The sequence below is a fragment of the Ursus maritimus genome, unplaced genomic scaffold, assembly GCF_017311325.1.
Source record: "Ursus maritimus isolate PB19 unplaced genomic scaffold, ASM1731132v1 scaffold_3, whole genome shotgun sequence".
NCBI classification, from domain to species: Eukaryota; Metazoa; Chordata; class Mammalia; order Carnivora; family Ursidae; genus Ursus; species Ursus maritimus.
Genome location: NW_024425563.1, coordinates 35,032,763 through 35,046,808, shown reverse-complemented (window position 1 = coordinate 35,046,808; position 14,046 = coordinate 35,032,763). Strand labels below are relative to the sequence as shown.

The following is a 14,046-nucleotide window of genomic DNA, read 5'->3' as shown; positions in this document are numbered from 1 at the left end:
TGAAATTGAGAGATCAGCCACTTTCAAAGGGCATGGCAGCAGTTGAGAAGATTGAGTTTCTTACACTTTATACCTTGTGATGTTTGTTGGTTTTTAAGCTTCTGCACTACTTTATCTGAAAGCAGGTCTTGTTCTATCAATTTTCACATTAGTGAATTAAGTTATGCATTATCATTCTTTTAGTATACAATCTGTATATTATTTCCCATGAAGTAGAATGAAGGGAATGTTTCCTGCGCTAAGAAGAATTCATAAGTATAGAAAATCAATTTAATATTAAGAGAAACAGAAAGAAAGGATTGTTTCTCTCTTTACCACATCTCGAACCCATTGCATTACTCCATCTTGTTATTCTCTTTGCCCCTTTCTATGTGGTCTTTGGTAGTTTACTAAACCATCCTAACTTTGTTTTGGTTAAGTTTACTCATTTTAAAATCAGGCCTCAGAGTATCTTGTCTACATTTTAGGAATAGGATAAGAAGGAGACATCACTGTAATTGAATTTTATCCACAAGTACTGACAGAGGATTCCTACAAACTAGGCCTTGTGTGGTGATGAGAGGGAAGAAGAAACCATTGTCCCTGTCCTGAAAAAGCAGGCGGTCCAGTTAGGATAATTACTCAAATGCCCACTGCATGCAGGAAAATGAGTGTCAAAAGAGATCTGAAAACAAAGATATCCCACAAACTGAACTAGAATAGGGGCTTGAGGGGTACATAGAAAAAATGTGCAGAGTTAGATAGGAAGAGTAAAGATGCCTGAAAGAGCCCTAGACAGAGGGGTGTACATGAGCAGCCACAGAGGAACAGATGTGCCTGGCATGTTCTAGGGACAATATGACTTTCTTGACTGACAGAGGACTTAAGGCAGAGAACAGTGGGAAATAAAACCTCGTCGTTCAGGTGGGGTGGTAAGGATGATGCACTAAAGCAAGACCAGTAACTTGATTAGGCATTGAATGTAATGTGCTGCAAAATCAGATTGTGGAGGCATCTCAGCCAAATAAAAATGAGTTCTCTGTAATCCACTATTGATTTACCCATATCACTCTTTATTATCATGAATATAGAGAATTGGATATATTAGGGAAAAACTTAAGGAATTTTTCCTTAAATTTTCACATAATATATTGTTTCACGTTGAAAAATGAAGTGTGGCGCCTGGGTGTCTCAGTCAGTTGAATGTCCAACTCTTGATTTCAGCTCAGGTCTTGATCTCAGGGTCGTGAGTTCGAGCCCCCATGTTGGGCTCCATGCTGGGCGTGGAGCCTACTTAAGTTAAAAAAAAATGAAGGTAATATATATGCATTTAACAAATATAAAAATGACACAAAACAAAAATGCTGAACTTTTTTAAGACTTGTTTGTTTAATAAGTTTTTAGCATACTACAATGATGACATTTCATGAATGCATGATTGTTCAAAGCTAGGCTAGTGAAAATTTAATTTGCTGTTTAAAGAAATTTAGGATAAATTTATGGAGATTATTAGATTAATGACCAAATCTATTTTTAAAAGATGAAAAGTAGATTATGTTGCTATGATTTTATTACGAACTATTTCTGAAAATAGAAAAAGAATAGGCAACTTAATTTAATAGAATAAATAGAAGTAACTTTCTTAGCTGTTCTCTTCATACACGTGTACAACTGTAAAGACACTGGAAGAGCATGGCTTCCCATATTTCTTTCATACCTTGTTGTAGAATCAAGTTTGACCCTATTCATCAGTTCCACAAGAACTGGCTGAGACAGGATTCAGAGAACAAAAGATGGTGCTTGTTGCGTAGTTCAGTTTCTGTATTCACTCAGTAAAAATTTGAAAGAAAGGGTAGAGATCCTGGTAACAGGAATCAGTGGATGAACTGGCCCTGGGGATGACAGTCCTCCTGCCTGCGTCTTTACTAGTTCTCCTGCTAGTTTGTTGTTTTGCTTTGCGTGCTTTTTAAAAAATTTATATGCAAAAGTCAGCCTAGTACAAAAGGCAATAGCCCTGGTGATAGGAAATAACATTCATGACTGAAAAAAATTATCAAGAAAATGCCATAAATGTTATTTGGGATAAATAAAGTAGTTTATGTCCCCAAATTTGGTCTGGATATTTTTAAGTTTTCCGTTTACCCAGCAGACTGTTTTAAGATAACACGTAAAAGATGATCCTGTTTCTCTCACAAAATGGTGACAATCACTATTTCATTATCAAAATATTAGAACTCAACAGGGAAGCATAACTGCATTAACCCAACATTCTCAAATGTTGCAAGGTGAGTCATTTCACTAATTCATTTCCTTTTATGTGGAAAATCTATTGGGATATCAATGACTTATACAGATGCGATTTTTTTTAAGATAGTTGATTTTACTACCTATACTTGCCAATTAATTTTCAGAATTTTGTTTCTAATAGTCGGAAGCCCAAAAAATAAAAGGTGATAGTTATTATATCACATTGCTTAGCGCTATAGGAGGCAGATGTGCAATGCAGTTCTCTTTGCTTATTTTCATGCCACACCCTCTTTTGGCCCTTAACCCATGTTTAGGGGGGACACAGTGGAGGCAGCTATACTTAAAAAGATTACCTTGTCATGATGATTCACAGTCGAATCTTTATTAACCAGGGGCTCCCAGTTCTTTCTGAGATCCATTTCTCTTGCTCACCATAATGCTGTGATCAAAATGGGTTGCAAAAATCTACCTCTCCACCTAGCAGTAGTTTCCTAAGTTCTTATGACTTTATTTCAAATTCTTCATAAGAAATATTTGAAAAGTCAATGAAATCACCAATTATTTCTTCACTGCATGCAGAGAGATACACAAATATTTTAAATTCTTTGAAACTTCTATTGTGATATTACAAATATGCAATGAGAAGGTTTAGTAAGTTAATGTTACCAAAAGTCAAGTAAAAGAGATAAAAAAGTTACGTTCTTTAATGTATAAGGGAACAATTATAGTTCGGGCACCTGTGTTAATAAAGTAATGTAGTGTTCTTTGCATTAATAAGATACGGCATATTGACTGAAACTCTTAAAGGTAGAATGCAAAAACCAAGCCATTAAGATCTGAAGAAATACTAACCTTAACTCTGCTGTAATTTAGACCTGTCAACAAAATTATCAGGATAGCAGTTTTAGAGATAATATTCTACGTATGGCCTACAGTATTCCACTTGTATTTAATGAAAATGTGCTTTCTCAAGCAATCAAATATTTGCCCTAGGTTCTACTTCAGGATGTTTGTATTTGTTCAACTAAAAAGTTAAAGTCAAGCATTCAATTTCAATGGGACTTGAGACAAGCATACAATTAGGGATTTGGAAATAGTTGTGTACTTAATGAAAATTAGGGAAATCATTTACTACCACATGAAAGTCAGTTTAAATGCTTTGTTCTCATTTTTTATTCCCATAAATGCATGTTTCTTAGAAGTATGGGATGATATATGCAAGTTTTACTCATTGAATTTACTGTTACAGGTAAATAGATTATCTTTTCTCTCTGAAGATCATGTTACGTGCTCTATGAAGGAAGTTCCTATGAAAAAGAAATCACCCAAATGGACTCCCTCAGTGTTACTCTCTTCCATATTCCTGGCCAAGTCAAAAGTATCAGACTACATACCTATGCCTCCTCCCTGAAAACTAGCCATTCAAGGTATCAAAGGAAGTACTGTGCCATAGACCAGAGCACAGGATTTTTGCATCTAACAGTCATTTAATAAATGGTTGTTGAAATCTTATATAGAAATTTTTGCATTCCCACTATGTGACCAAAATGATTAGTTCCATTCTTTCACATATTTGTTCCATTCTTTCACATATTTAGCCATAGATAATAATAGCAGCTAAAGTCATGCTATACTGGGTATTCATTTTTCTCAGAGTAGATTTCCAGATCTACTTATTTGTCCACTAAAAACTTGAGTTACCATCTAACAACCTGATGGTTATATAACAATCACCAATGATTAGTTCGTCTCTGTATGCACCTTGGAAAATAATTTGTTGTCTTATAAAAAAAAAGATTAAAAAATTTGAAGACAAAAAATACTACCAAGTAAAATAGTTCGTTTGGAAATATTTTTTTAATTATTATTATTATCATTTAATACTTGATGCTTTATAGGTACAAATTCATTCTGAAGCAATGCTTGTAGAACTTTTAAAATTTCAACTGAATAATTGACATTAAAATTGTTCAGCTGTGTTATATTTTCTCTTCTTATAAGAGAAAAACATTGCTTATAGACAGGCCACCCACAAAATCTTGTAGATTGAAAGATCATCTCCCAATTGTTTCAGTCTTTGTCAGATTTGGCCTTAGGAGTGCTCTGACTTTGTAGGTATAAAGGAGGTAAAAGATATCTGTGTATATAGTATTATTCAAGCAAACAAGGTCTTTCTTTAATTTAAGTTTATGCATTTCAATATACATGGGTGTTGTTCTTAAAAATATGAAATCGAAATTGAAAGATTTGATCTATCAAAATGTGCTGATAAATGATACAGGGATAAATGCAAATTTCATGGTCAATACCAAAAGACCAAAAAAGAAAAAGTCTTCTGCCATTGTTCATGTTTTATCTATTTTTTAAAAAAAACCATAGAAGGAAAAATACTCTAGGGGAAAAAAAAATGAAGCTTTACTGCAGAAGAAATGAATGCAAGAAATGGCACTTTAAGTAGTGAAGAGACGTGAAGCATTGCAACTTCATAGCCTGCTAAGGAGCAACAGCTGTACCTAATTTCAACTTGACGTGCTTCAGATCTCATATTCATATAGGTATTTAATGATCCAAACATAATGGTCCTATATAGAATAATTACTTATATGAAGGAGCAAACTTCATACGCATTCCTTTTAAATGATCCTTCAAGAGAAAAACTGCACTGGCTCTTTGAACAATGAATAGTCTCTTTCACCAATCCAAATGTTTGGGGCTAAAAAGCTTATCTTTTACGAGAAAATAATAATAGTGGTAAGGTTACTTCTTTTTGACAGGCTCTTTTTGTCTCCCCCCTTCCCAGGATAGCCAGTACAGTGAAAAAAGGTAGAATGCCAGGCCAATCATTAAGTCATACTGGTAGATGGTTACAAGAAATATCAGAAACAAAAGAACATACGGTACTTTAGAGTTGGTGTATTTCGAAAGCAGAGATTCGCTGCTTTCAGTTTGACCTTCCTGGGCAGGGAGACTAGCAGAAGCAGAGCTCTCGGATTCCTTGTCACCTGAAGAGCACAGTGATTGTCCAGAGGCTAATCCTTCATTTTCATGCCTTGCCTCTTCCACATTCTCTACAGCTTCACTGACAAAAATCATTGGCTGTAGAGATTTTTCCACACAGCGTTCTCCTTGTTGAAAAATCTGGCTTTTAAATCTTTCCCTGCTACTACCTGAGGTCTCTGTTCCTGAACTTTTGGAAACTTCTTCAGGTATAGACCCAAGGTGAGGGTGCTTTTCAATACCCTGGATTTCACTTGTTGGATTACAATTATATTCTGATTTAGTAGAAATAGATTGGAGAGTCATGGTAGTAATTATATTCTCTACAGCAATTGCCCGTTCATGAGATGGCACTGAGGTTTTAGCATGGTGATTGGAAACGTGAGAGCCATTCTGAGAAGCTCTGTTAGTGTCTGAGTTTAAAGCAGAGTGAATAACAGCATCTCTGTCTGTTTTCTTTGGTAATTCTTGGACCTGTTTATGATCTCTATTTTCTGGAAATGTTTTTTTGTCTTTTGGTAACATTCCCAAATGTAAATCCAGTTCTGAGGCTGCTTTTTGATTGCCTGTAATGACCTGTAAGGATTCTTCTACAGATGTGCTATTTCCGATGCCATGTTTCTTCCTGTCATGTGTCTTCCCGGGATTGTACATAGATATGGTTTCTTCTTTCTCCATTTCATCTACATGTACATTACAAATACCTAAACGTGATTCCTTTTCAAAATCATTGTCATAGATTACACCTCCTGTATCTCGTTGACAAAGGGTATAATGTGAATCATCATTTCCCCCTTCATGTGGATCAAACGCTGTTTCCTTTACCTCGATGGGCCTGTCACTTCGTGCTGTCTCTTGAGGTAGCTTAGCAATTATTGCTTTTTCTCCAGCAGACATGCTTTCTAGAGCACTTTCTGATGTTGTCTTAATTATATAAGCTGTACCTGCTTCTGCTTTCTCAGTAACACCATGATCAGCTAGAGAAGACAGTTCACAGCTCACTGTTTCTTGGCAGGTAAACAATTCTTCCATAGGAGTAGCTTTCAAACTCCTTGTATTATCTCTTTTTCCCCACATGTCTTCACAATCTGCTTGTTCCTTGATCTGTTCTGTTCTATTTGTCTTACTCTCTCTTGCTTTTCTCCGACTTTCTAGAACATTCCAACTTTGTTTCTGTTGTGCATTCTTATTCTGATCGTCAGGATTGATCCAATCTGATTTTTCTTCTTCAACTTGGAAAAGGAAATCATTCCTCAAAACATTTCCACTTCTTGGTGAACAAACTTGACCAGGCATCCCTCCTAAAGTAGTGCCTTCGCTGGTCAAGAGATCACTCTCTGGAGTTGTTAATACAGCTTTTTCCCAATTTAGACTTATCTTTGGTGAATGAAACATATCTGCTATGATTGCCTGGTCAGGAATTGTGGTATCTTTACTCAGCAGAACAGTTAGGTCTCTGTTGCTAGCTCCTGTCCCTTCCATACTGATTTCAGAGTGGCCCATCTTCCTTTCTTGGTCGTGTAAGATTGAATGAAAATTTTTGCTTTGTTTTACATTAACACCTAAATGTATTCTTCGCTCCTCCTCCTCAGTCTTACCATTGCCATAATCTTTCTTAGAAGATCCTTTTTCCATTGATTCTTCTGAATGGAAATCCAAGTGGAAATCTCTTCTTAAACATTCCCAATCCTTTATTGCAATTTTCTCAGGTCTTCCTTCATGTTTTTTAGTAAGATTGTCTGTGACTTGTTGATCTGAGGAGGGACAAGATATTTGCACTCTGCCTCTCCCTTCGGCTGGATTAGCATTATCATCCAGTACTTCTTTGCCACCAATACATAATTGCACTAATTCATCGCTACTAGTATCTCCCAATGGTGGCTTGATTTCTCCTATATCTGAAGTAATTTCCTCTGAAGGTTGTTGTCTACACTTATTTTCCGAGGAATATTTTTCATTGCAGTAAAAATCTCCCTTTAAGGAGCTTTCTGCTGATGAACTTGGAGACAAAGGCTTTTTAAACAAGTCAGGGTGTACTTCACCATGGATTTGCTTCTTCTCTAACCCCTCAGCCTTATTCAGAAAATTGACCGGATCTATTGCAAATGTATTCTTTTCATCTCTGGAAGCAGTACTTCTTATTAAACATTGATTTATCTTAAGGGATAAAAAACAAAACAAAACAAACAAAACAGATAATGATCAAATGATTTTAAATATACAAAATGAATTAGATAGGTTTCATTAGTGGGGCTAGCAATTAACTGGTAGATTTCCTTGATTCATTTCATCTGTGGATTTTGTATAAATTCTAAAAGCCGGATGTTTTGGGGGGATCCTTTTAGGCTATGGCTTGGGAATGAGATTAATAAGAAGAGGAACCAAAATTAATCACTCTCCTTCCCAGCTTCCAAATATCACATTGTATTATTCAACTATTCTTGCTTGTCATTGCACTTTCTCCTCACTTAGGATATACACATTGATAGCTCCATGCTAATCAATTAGAGAGCAGCTTCCTGGGTGCCCCTTGCTGCATTTATACTTGCTGTAGGTGCCCCTATTACAGTTTCTCTTATTAATATGTTTTCTGCAAAGCCTCTGCAAACTATTAATAGCAAAACGTCACTCAAAGAAAAGTGAGGGAGTTAATGTCTCTGCAAATTCTGTTTTAATGACCCTCTGCCAACTGGTACTCAAATGTATTTGAGCTCTTCAGTGATGCCAACTGTCAGGATTTAACAGTGAGATGCCTGTGTTTTTTTTTTTTTTCTCCTCATAACTGACATTTGCATGATCTCAATAATTATATGCAAATCTTACGTTTTCCCCTTCTTCTCACATAAGGCTCATGTTACTTGTCAACTGCACAGCTGTCTTATAAGCCAATGCCTGTGGGTTCCACAGATTTGGTTGTATTTCCATCTATTATAGAGCTTCATTGTTTTATGCATTAACGTCAGCATGGAGCAAATTAGCATCTAAATTACAGCTCCCTGTTCATTTATTGGATGTACAATCTCAGTAACTTCTAAACAAACTTTTATATTTGAGCCTGCTCATTGTAATGAGGTGTATTGGTGAAGCATGTGATTTTTCAGGGCCCTTTCATTATATTCTGTGGTTTGAAAAAAAAATGGCGATGTTAACTTTCAGCTGGTGAGAATTCTCACAATGGGTGACAACTTTGTAGTTTCTTAAAGTTGGAGCAAAGTAAATTGCATACTTTAGTGATGCAGCTTCCATATCACTATAGAAAAGGTGGAAAATGTGGGGGAAGAGATGAGCTCTATTTCTTTTCTGTTTCAGCACTGACACTTGAAGAGGCAAATGTCATTTTAATCTTGGATGATTATGAATCCATGTATCCTAATGATATGAGCTCCAACCAAATACAGTAAAGGATAAATTGCATTATGTGACTCATTTACTCCCATTTCTTCCTTTGTGATAAAAATGCTATCTAAACCATTCCCCAAAAAATTCCAAATAGATTGAATGTCTACCAAGTGTGAAATTTATGATAACAAATTTAATATTAAATTGTACAGTATTGAATTTGTTTCCTGTTTAAAAAATATAGCACAGGCTATTTTCTCCTCATTTGGTAATTTAATACTTTCCAATGATATAGAACTGTGAGATTCTCACAAAGATGGAAGTAAGTTTTTAAAAAATGCTGCTAAATGCAGGAATCAGACTTGAAAAGCTGGACAGACTCTAACAATCATCTAGTCCAGCTCTCTCATTTTACAGACGAGTTTATGCTAAGTGTACACTTGTCACAAAGATTAGAAATGCACATCAGGATAGTGCTACCTCTTCTATAATTCCTACAAACTATTACTCAGAGCCGCTGGTAAAGAGATAAGAAATGAATGTCATTAATTTACCACTGCAGAGACCAGAAGCAACATACTGAAATCAAAGTGCCTTGTTGATCAAGCTAGAGATGCAAGGACAGAATAGGCTGTGCTTTCACATTTGCAAATTATATTAGTTGAAGCTATTGAAAGGCAGGCATTGCAGCATCTTTGAAGCATAAATGGATTCATCGTCTGTAATACCGTGGCAACCAGAACACTTACCATCAACTCTAATTCTTTTTCATTACGTTCATCATGTTCCCTGTTTACATCTTTTACATTTTGATTACTGGTTTCCAAATCTTCCTTGTCCTCATGAGAACAAACAATTGTTGGGATATAGGTATCTGCAAAGTTAATACAATTGTAGCCATGTAAGATTGTTATCATCGTAGGATTTAACAAAAGACACAAATTTTGTTTAAAAATTCAATTGAAAACTCCAATAAAAAATATTACCTGTAATGTTTGAATTCTCAAAGTTATTCTCATCTGATGTTACTAATGATTCTTCTTTACTGTCAAATTTAAAACAAAATGTTATAAATGTTTTCTGAGACTATGTCTTCTAAGTATTTTTGTATGGGGAAAATTCAAATGAATAACAATCCCAGTAAATATTATATAACCTTTCATATTTTCTTGCATTACTTGGTATGCTTTTTAAATAAAATTGATCTCTTAGAATAATTCAATAGTAAATTACTAGTAGTAGAAAAGTTTTTAAAGAATTTCCACAATGACGTATTTCTAAATAAGATTTATTGCCTATATTTAAAACTTACATAACCGAAGTAAAGATATATGTAGATGTCGATTATTCCATCATTCATGAATTTAATCTTTGCAAGTGAGAACATTTTTCTCTTGGTTTAAATGATAAAGTTTTATGAACTGACAGTCCATTTGTGGTCGTGGAAATTGCTTTTTAATGTTCCAATTATTAATTTTTTTGTGTTCCATTCTATTCAAAATTCTTTCAGTTGGGTAGATATACCATTAACTCTCTCTCTCCAGGAATGGCGAAAAAAACAAACTTACTAAAAACTGAAAGGCAGCTAAATTTATACTCAGTTCAAAGGCTTTATATGTATATTGCCACAGGCACATTTTACAACCAACACTTCAGATTGCTCATATGAAAGCTTGTATTTTCTTTCTTTAAAATGAGTTGGGTTATACTTCCTTTATGATAATTTTCTGCATAGTGATTAAGGAAGATAAATATATTTTTCTTTCAAATGTACTCTATTTGTAGGTGTATTTGTGGAATTATTAGAATTTAGATTTGTCCATGACACTCAGCAAGAAAAATGCTAGTGAAAAAGCTCACTTTGTGTATAGTTATGCCATAAGTCAATCTATCAGAAGTGATTGGCCCAGTGTCCACATTTTCTTGTATTGTCTCAGCTGAATTTTCTTATAATGACTTTTCTCGATAACTTTTTTTCTTCACTAAAATGCATCTAGACAGTTGGCAATGGCGATAAAGTTGTGTAATAGAGTCTACTCTTCATTGCATGGATAATGTTGATCCAAATCCCAGGAAAGCCAGTCTTTTTTCAACAAATCATGAGAAAACTGCAAATTCTTCCATCTGGACTACATGAGAAGGTAATTCAGTTTTGTATATATTTATGTGTTTAATTTAACTTTACCAAAAATATTTGGTATTTTCCAGTGGGTCCATGAAAAAAAAATAATGTTTCTACATAAGTACAACATCATTGGAAAAATATAGTATTTACATAATTGATACTGAATCTATAAATCTGCATTGTTTAATGAGGCCAATAACTATGCAAAGATTTAGTTTTGTGGAATCTAACTGCAAGTTGATGCATTTTTACCTTCTCCAAATACATGCCTTATAGGGGCTTAAAAATATATAAACCATTAAACATCATTTAGTTGTTCCTGCTTCCTTTTTTGCTCTATAACAGTGTTGAAAATTTCCTTTGTACAGGGAAAATCATAGCCATTTAAAGCCTCCTGTTGTTGACTAACCAAAATGCTATCAATCATTTTTCTAATTTAATTCTCTAAGGTACTTCAATTTTTAAAAATGATTGCATCAAAAGGAAATAAACCTGGTTTTAACTAATTTGGGGGACAAAAAATTAGTTATAACTGTGTATTATTATATTGGTGTCTTATAAAACATGTAAATACATAAATATAGGAGAAAAATCTTAGATTCAGGGATAAATACAAGAAAGAGAAGCTGATATATATGAAATTTAAATATTATACCAAATATCTATGAAGAAAACTAATAGAAGATGTGTAAGACTCCTACAAGGAAAAGAATAAAGTTGTATCAAGAAATACTAAAAACCTAAAAAAATTGGGATACATACCATGTTCATAGATAGGAAGAAGATATATTAAACTATTAATTCTCTCCCAAATTGATCTAAAATTCAATCCAATTCTAATCAAAATTCCACAACAATTTTTTGGGGTGCCTGGGTGGCTCAGTTGGTTAAGCATCTGCCTTTGGCTAAGGTCATGACCTTGGGGTCCTGGGATGGAGCCCTACATCAGGCTCCCTGCTCAGCAGGGAGCCTGCTTCTCCCGCTCCCTCTGCCACTCCCCCTGCTTGGGCTCTTTCTTGCTCTCTCTCTATCTCAAATAAATAAATACAATCTTTTTAAAAATCCACAACAGTTTTTATACAAACTTTGAAAATATGATCTTAAAGAGAAGACTAAAGGACTGAAGATAGATGAAACATTTCTGAGACATAGTTGTGAGGAGAAACCTGCTCTACCTGATTTTGAGAGATCTTATGAAGTTTTAGTTATTTAAGACAGTTATGGTGGTATGGAGACAGACGTGGATCAAGAGCTTAGTGACAGATTTGCACATATCTAGAACTTGGGTATATGGCAAACATGGTATATCACATAGCAGGTAATAAGGGATTGTTTAATGAATGAAAATAGGGAAAATGGCTGCTTCTATGAGAAAAGATGAAATTAGCACAACATATATTCAGAAATCAACTCCAGATGGATTAAGATCTGAAATGTCAAAAACCTTGAAATTCTTTTTTTTTAAAGATTTATTTATTTATTTTAGAGAGAGACAGAGCACGAGCAGAAGGAGGGGAAGAGGAAAAGGGAGAGAAATCCTCAAGCAGACTCTATGCTGAGCATGGAGCCCAAGGGGGCACTTGATCTCACTACCCTAAGATCATGACCTGAGCCAAAACCAAGAGTCGGACACTCAAACAGCCGTGCCACCCAAGCACCCCAAAACCTTGAAATTCTTAATAGAAAATATGTGTGAATATCTTACAGACTTCAGAGTTGGAAATGTTTTCTTAAATAAGAAGAAAAAAAAGTGGCTATAAAAAAAGATTGTCAGTTTAACTATATTGAAATTTAAAACTTGTTCATTAAAAGACAGCTTTATAAGAGAAAAATATAAACTAGGATAAAATGCATGTGTTACCTAAAGTCAACACAAAAAAAGGATCAAGAATATATAAAGAACTCCCACAAATCAATAAGAAAGCACATTTTCATAGAATCAGGGGAGAGGGACAGACATTTAACTGAAGAGAAACTTGATATAGCCAGTAAGCACATAAATGGATAGGCAGTATTGTTAGAGAATAGAGAAATGTAAATCAAGACCACAAGGAGTTACTATTTTAATATCCATTTAATTGATAAAAATTGCTGTCAAGTATACAAACTTGAAACAATCCAAATGCCCACCAACAGAAGAGAGACACAAAACTATGACATATCATAAAAAGGAATATTACATAGCACTCAAAATTAATAAACCACAGAGACATATAACAATATGGATAAATCTTAGTAACATAACATTAAATGAATAGTCCCAAAACATTACATCAGAGGATGTTCTTTTTTTTATAAGCTAAAAACTACTAAAATAATTTATATATATAATATATATAATAATTTATATATAATATATATAATAATTTATATATAATATTAGTAGTTATATAATATATATGAATATATATTCAAACTCAATATATATATATATTCATATCTCAAGGAAAACAGAATATACTAAAAAGGTGTATAAACAAGAAAGCTTGATTTTCAAGATTATGGTTACATCAGGTTGGGCAAGTTGGGGTAAGGGATGAAGAAAGGAAGTGATTAGAAGTTGGTTGTTGTTTTGAGTGGTAGTTTTGCAGGTGCTTATTACATTATTTAAAATATCTAGTTAAATTCTAGTTTCATATAACTTATTAAGACAAATGAGTTGCTCTCTGGCTTAGATTAGGGAATGTCTTTAGATAAAATCCCACTCTGAAATTCAGAGTGCCTGTCATATGACCAATTACATCTAAAGAGTATAATTAAAACAACTTTAGAAGAATCAGGGGAAAAGACAAAGCACTTGATGGTTGATGATAGGGTCTAGAACTGTACACAATTGTCATAGAAATGAAAAGCATTATTGAATGTTTCTAGTCTCCCTTTTATGTTACCTGAGCCATTTTTAAGCAAGGAATTTTCTTATTTATTTGTATTCCCAGTGGCTAACACAATGCCTGACCCATACTAATGGCATATTAAATGCTGTTGAATAAATGCTCTTCCCTTCTCTTTACCTCTTTGTCTTATAATGCTCAAGTTTTAACCCTTCCAAAGTTCAGGACAATGCTTTTAATTATGACTTCAAATAATTAAACAACATTTTAAAATTTTATAAACTTAGAAATTAAAAAGTCAAAAAGATATGTATTTTGTGGAGAAAGTTTCTTTCCACTGCATCTTACATCATATAATATAGTCTTTCATATTATTTAATCATAAGAAGGGTCGTTCATTCTTCTAGAAGATATTTTGATCACCCACTCTCATAATAATAAACACTGGGAAATCAAAGATGAATAAACTATAATGTCTTACTTTTAGGAAGCTAAAAGGTAATGATGGAAATAGACACATTAACAGGC

The 14,046-nt window shown here is 34.0% G+C and overlaps 1 protein-coding gene and 1 long non-coding RNA gene across 2 annotated transcripts in view; one reads left to right on the top strand and one right to left on the bottom strand.

Moving 5' to 3' along the window:
* Positions 1–10,667, top strand: part of LOC103659012 — a 47,643-nt gene extending 36,976 nt beyond the window's left edge. Inside the window, exon 3 of the long non-coding RNA XR_567381.1 lies at positions 10,560–10,667. This is a non-coding gene — a long non-coding RNA (uncharacterized LOC103659012). The remainder of the gene's footprint in view (positions 1–10,559) is intronic.
* Positions 4,984–14,046, bottom strand: part of PPP1R3A (protein phosphatase 1 regulatory subunit 3A) — a 36,781-nt gene continuing 27,718 nt past the window's right edge. The window contains exons 2-4 of the mRNA XM_008686522.1: positions 9,549–9,607; positions 9,312–9,436; positions 4,984–7,380 (exon numbers count right to left, since the gene is read on the bottom strand). Coding sequence (XP_008684744.1) covers positions 4,984–7,380; positions 9,312–9,436; positions 9,549–9,607 — 2,581 coding nt within the window. The remainder of the gene's footprint in view (positions 7,381–9,311; positions 9,437–9,548; positions 9,608–14,046) is intronic.